Source organism: Somniosus microcephalus, unplaced genomic scaffold, assembly GCF_052327205.1.
Source record: "Somniosus microcephalus isolate GS21.2 unplaced genomic scaffold, FLI_Smic_1.0 unresolved_chr1, whole genome shotgun sequence".
Classification (NCBI taxonomy): domain Eukaryota; kingdom Metazoa; phylum Chordata; class Chondrichthyes; order Squaliformes; family Somniosidae; genus Somniosus; species Somniosus microcephalus.
Genome location: NW_028225179.1, coordinates 163,387,293 through 163,393,292, shown reverse-complemented (window position 1 = coordinate 163,393,292; position 6,000 = coordinate 163,387,293). Strand labels below are relative to the sequence as shown.

Here is a 6,000-nt window from a genome sequence, read left to right as displayed (position 1 = left end):
ATATCTTCACCCTACAGACCCTAATTGACAAACACTTTCACCATAACAAAAGCAAAATCTACGCATGCTTTATAGATTTCCAGAAGGCTTTCGACTCCATCTGGCATGACGGTTTATTCCTGAAACTTATCGAAAGCGGGGTAGGGGGAAAAACATATGATGTAATTAAATCAATGTATACAAACAACAAATGTGCAGTAAAAATTGGAGACAAACAAACAAAATACTTCCCACAGGGGCGGGGGGTGACGCAGGGCTCGCCAATCTCACCGACACTCTTTAATATTTACATAAATGAATTGGCAAAACTACTTGAACAATCTACAGCACCCGGCCTCACCCTATATGAATCCAAGGTTAAATTCCTCCTCTATGCAGACGACCTGGTTCTGCTGTCACCAACTAAGGAGGGTCTACAGCAGAACCTGGATCTGCTGGAGTCGTACTGCCAGACTTGGGCCCTGACAATAAATCCCCAAAAAACCAAAGTCCTTGTGTTCCAGCAAAGATCCAGACATCAGGGACCCAAAATAAATTTCACACTAGGATCAACCAAAATTGAACAAACCACTAACTACACATACTTGGGCTTAAAAATCAGTTCTACGGGAAACTTCAAACTGGCTGTGAATGAACTGAAAGAGAAAGCAAGAAGGGCTTTCTATGCCATTAAAAAATCAATCCAAATAGAAATACCAATTAGCATTTGGCTCAAAATTTTCAAATCAGTAATTGAACCAATTGCACTCTATGGCAGTGAGGTGTGGGGACCGCTAACACAACAAGAATTTGCAAAATGGGACAAACACCCAATTGAGATCCTACATGCAGAATTCTGTAAAAGTATCCTCCGGACTCAAAGGAAAACAGTAAACAATGCATGCAGGGCAGAACTAGGCCAATATCCATTAATAATCACTATCCAAAAAAGAGCCACCAAATTTTGGAAACACCTAGAAATGAGCAACCCCCAATGCTATCACTACAACGCCCTGAAATGCCAAGAGATGACCATAAAGAAGAATACCCTCAGTCAACTAGTCCTGGGACTCAGTGAAGTAACTACTAACACGACTAACAATAACCAGCCCCAGGACAGTGACAGCGTAACACAAAGAATTCGACCCAACACAATCGTCGCTAAGCAAAAGGAAAAATATCTGACATATTGGGCAGAAACAACAAAAACCCAAAGCAAACTCAATTGCTACTTGGCCCTAAACAGACAATACAACATGGCTGATTACCTGACCATGGTAAAGGACAGCAAACTGAGAAAAATCTTGACAATGTACAGACTTAGTGAACATAGCCTGGCGATCGAAAAAGGTAGACACAGGCAGACCCGGCTACCAAGAGAGGACAGGATATGCTCTCACTGCAGTCAGGGAGTGGTGGAGACAGAGATGCACTTCCTCACAGCTTGTAGAAAATATCAGGGCATAAGGGAGAATTTCTACCCAAAATTTAGAAAAATATGCCCGGAATTCAGAAATTTGAATGACGACCAAAAACTCCCACACCTACTGGGGGAAGAGAGAAATTGTGTAACACTAGCGGCACACTATGTTACAGCTTGCCATAAACAGAGGGACAACCACTAAATATAAGATAAGAGTATATATAAATTATATGAAAGTATATTTATACACTCAGGGATATATCTGTTTATACACTGTATGGATAGATCTGTATTTTTGTGAACAAACATGAATGTTTTCCGATGCTTTGGCAACATAAGATGTAACTTGTCATGCCAATAAAGCGATTTGAATTGAATTGAATGGGAGGGGAGAAGTTGGGGAGGGGGGAGGGGAGAAGTTGGGGAGGGGAGAAGTGAGGGAGGGGGAGGGGAGAAGTGGGGAGGGGAGAAGTTGGGGAGGGGGGAGGGGAGAAGTTGGGGAGGGGGGAGGGGAGAAGTTGGGGAGGGAGGGGAGAAGTTGGGGAGGCGGGGAGGGGAGAAGTTGGGGAGGCGGGGAGGGGAGGGGGGAGGGGAGAAGTTGGGGAGGGGGGAGGGTAGAAGTTGGGGAGGGGGGGAGGGGAGAAGTTGGGGAGGGGGGAGGGGAGAAGTTGGGGAGGGAAGAAGTTGGGGAGGGGGGGAGGGGAGAAGTTGGGGAGGGGGAGGGGAGAAGTTGGGGAGGGGAGGGGGGAGAAGTTGGGGGGGAGGGGAGAAGTTGGGGAGGGGGAGGGGAGAAGTTGGGGAGGGGGGAGGGGAGAAGTTGGGGAGGGGGAGGGGAGAAGTGGGGGAGGGGGGGAGAAGTTGGGGAGGGGAGGGGAGAAGTGGGGGAGGGGGGGAGAAGTTGGGGAGGGGGGAGGGGAGAAGTTGGGGAGGGGGGGAGGGGAGAAGTTGGGGAGGGGGGAGGGGAGAAGTTGGGGAGGGGGGGAGGGGAGAAGTTGGGGAGGGGGGGAGGGGAGAAGTTGGGGAGGGGAGAAGTTGAGGGGGGGAGGGGAGAAGTTAGGGAGGGGGGAGGGGAGAAGTTGGGGAGGGGAGAAGTTGGGAGAGGGGGAGGGGAGAAGTTGGGAGAGGGGAGGGGAGAAGTTGGGGAGGGGGGAGGGGAGAAGTTGGGGAGGGGGGAGGGGAGAAGTTGGGGAGGGGGGAGGGGAGAAGTTGGGGAGGGGGGAGGGGAGAAGTTGGGGAGGGGGGAGGGGAGAAGTTGGGGAGGGGGGAGGGGAGAAGTTGGGGAGGGGGGGAGAAGTTGGGGAGGGGGGTAGGGGAGAAGTTGGGGAGGGGGGTAGGGGAGAAGTTGGGGAGGGGGGAGGGGAGAAGTTGGGGAGGGGGGAGGGGAGAAGTTGGGGAGGGGGGGGGGGAGAAGTTGGGGAGGGGGGGGGAGAAGTTGGGGAGGGGGGGGGAGAAGTTGGGGAGGGGGAGGGGAGAAGTTGGGGAGGGGGGGGGAGAAGTTGGGGAGGGGGGGAGGGGAGAAGTTGGGGGAGGCGCTTTGACTTGTTGCTGAATTGTGTCTCGTACATTGTTGACGAATACTGCAGCGAGTTTCGTGCTGTGTGTCGGGCTGATTTAAGCAGTGACCTGATTTGATTATTCCCTTGTTTTCTGCTGGGAAGAGTTCGCCTGCAGCTCTATCGCACAGAGAAGATGGGCTGGGGAGTACGAGCGCTGCAGGACATTCTGCAGGGAACCTTCATCTGTGAGTAAGTATTGTGCGCAGGGTGGCGGGAATGTTTACCGCCATGTCTTTCAGGCCGTCCCACAGCTTTTTACAATACAGCTGGCCTGAGGGTGAAGACCGCTACCGACGGGAGGAGGGAGTTGCAGGTTGGAGGGAAGGGAGGGTGGGGAAGGGGGGCGCCCCGTCCACTGTGGGCTCGACGTTGAGGTTGTGCTGAGGTGTGAGAACGCACCCTGTTAATGCAGTTTCTGGGTAGCGGTGAGCTCGGTCTAGCTTCAGTAGCTGTCGAGTGAAGTCCTTCCCCGCACTGGGGATTTAGATGGGTAGGCTCCCTCGCTCTCTCTCTCCCTCTCTTGCTGTCTCTCTCGCTCTCTCTCTCGTTGTCTCTCTCTCTCTCTCACTCTCGCTATCTTTCTCTCTCACTCTCGCTACCTTTCTCTCTCACTCTCGCTATCTCTCTCACTCTCGCTATCTCTCACTCTCGCTGTCTCTCTCACTCTCGCTATCTCTCACTCTCGCTGTCTCTCTCACTCTCGCTGTCTCTCTCACTCTCGCTATCTCGCTGTCTCTCTCGCTGTCTCTCTCTCACTCTCGCTATCTCTCCCTCACTCGCTGTCTCTGTCTCACTCTCGCTGTCTCTCTCACTCTCGCTGTCTGTCTCTTGCTTTCTCTCACTCTGTCTCTCACGCTCGCTCTGTCTCACTCACTCTCGCTCTGTCTCTCTCGCTTTCTCTGTCTCATTCCCTCTTGCTCTGTCTCTGTCTCGCTTTCTCTTTCTCTCGCGCGCTCTGTCTCTAGCTTTCCCTGTCTCTCTCTCTTGCTCTGTCTCTGTCTCTCGCGCTCTCTTTCACTCTTGCTCTGTCTCTCTCGCTTTCTGTCTCTCACTCTTGCTCTCTCTCTCACTTTCTCTGTCTCTCACTCTTGCTCTGTCTCTCTCTCACTTGTTCTGTCTCTCTTGCGCTCTCTGTCTCACGCTCTGTCTCTGTTTCTCGTGCTCTCTCACTTGCTCTGTCTCTCGTGCTCTCTCACTCTTGCTCTGTCTCTCTCGTGCGGTCTCTGTCTCTCTCTCTCTCTCTCTTGCTCTGTCTCTCGCTTTCTCATGCTCTCGCTCTCTGTCTCACTCTCTTGCTCTCTCTCGCTTTCTCTCTCTCATGCGCTCTTTGTCTCACTCTCTCGCGCTCTGTCTCTCTCTCGCGCTCTCACTCTTGCTCTCCCTCTCTCTCGCTCTCTCTCACTCTCGCTCTGTCTCTCACGCGCTCTCTCACTCTCCGTCTCTCTCGCAGTGTGTAACAGCTTCCTCTGTGATTCAGGTACGTGGGTGAGATCATTTCAGACGCTGAGGCCGATGTCCGTGAAGATGACTCCTACCTCTTCGACCTGGATAACAAGGTAACACTGCCTCAGTGAGAGTTCACCTGCTGCTGACTCGGGGTACGGAGCCGCTGGTTAGTGAGACGGGACGGTTGTCGGCAGTGGCTGATTCTCCGGTGGCCACACCCAGGAGCTGAATCCAGCTCCCCCTCTCACCGTCCCAACTGCGATCCACTGGTGTTGGATCAGGGGCAGAACGTGGGAATTTCATCACCGGCTTCGTTCAACACTTGGTGCTCGGGCTGCCCAATCTCCAGGAATTTAAGGTTAATCTCGCTGCAAAGCAAAATTCACCGGGGTTATTTAAACAATTGTGAGTTCTTTTTTTAATCATTTTGCTTTGAACACTTTTGTTTGTTAGTTATAAAAATATTCAGGGGTGGGGGGTGTAAGCGAGGAAAATCTGGCTGGTAAAACAGAACTGCAGGAAACTTTTTTTTATCCGGCGCCGACGGGACCGACGCGGTGCTGGTTCATCAAAAATTCCGGATAACCGAAAGCTATAGTAAAAGATACGGAGCTCAGAGCTCCGTATAAAGCAACAAACCCTGTTGCTTAGCAACAGGTTCAGAACAATGGCCACAAGTTGCAAGCGTCTCTGTAGCTTAGCAACAGCTGCAGCCACACCCTTGCACAGCAACAAATGGAGGAAGGCAAGTAATAAAAGTTACCTGAACCTACTCCTGAATTTTGCCGGTTAACCGAGATTTCCGGTTATTTAGGTGCCGGTAAATCGAAAGTTTCCTGTAACAGACTCAGGTGTTACCCAGATCAATAGTTTTATTACGAGTGCACACGGGAGAACCACCTCAGCTACCCTTAGCTAGAGGCACCGTTCTCAGAGGAAAAGTGACAATACAGCTTAGTTTATACAGTTTATTAGACAACACCCACTTATTACTAATGGGGTGTATACATGGGAATATTGATACTTCATTGGTTTACATGGTTAATCAATCAACTACTAGGCCTGTCCTTCGAACTCGAGTACCCCCCTGAATACGTCAGTAAAAAGCTTGTCGACTGTAGGAGGCTTCATATTCATGAGCTATCTCTTACTCTTGTTATCGGTATGGGAAAGTATTTTCCAGCAGAGACATGGCTAGCTGGATACAAAAGCCACATTGAATTATGCAGCTGGCTGACTACTTCTTCAAGGCCTTATTTGCTGCTACTCCTGAATCGTGCCTTTGTACTATTATCTCTTCCAAGAACAGGCTCTTTCTAAACAGTTACCAAGTTGTAATTACAAGCAACACTTCAGAATGTCAGCTAATTTTTATCTATTTTAGTCTAAAAAGGGTTAATATAGCCAAGTATCCCATGGTGCTTTAGAAACATAGAAGATAGGAGCAGGAGTAGGCCATTCGGCCCCTCGAGCCTGCTCCGCCATTCAACAAGATCATGGCTGATCATCCAAACCCTAGCACCCAGTCCCTACACCGACAGCCATCCCACCCAAGCCCTATCCCCGTAACCCCGTGTATTTAATCCCCCCTAACAC

General features: G+C 50.8%; 1 protein-coding gene across 3 annotated transcripts in view; it reads left to right on the top strand.

Annotated features, from left to right (window-relative positions):
- Window positions 1–6,000, top strand: part of LOC147096441 (histone-lysine N-methyltransferase EHMT2-like) — a 52,584-nt gene that overhangs the window by 40,061 nt on the left and 6,523 nt on the right. For all 3 annotated transcript variants that reach the window (XR_015074915.1, XM_085975218.1, XM_085975217.1), the window contains exons 7-8: window positions 3,061–3,147; window positions 4,436–4,514. Coding sequence is in view for 2 of the 3 variants with exons in the window: in XM_085975218.1 (XP_085831344.1) it covers window positions 3,061–3,147; window positions 4,436–4,514 (166 nt within the window). In the remaining variant the exon portion in view is untranslated. The remainder of the gene's footprint in view (window positions 1–3,060; window positions 3,148–4,435; window positions 4,515–6,000) is intronic.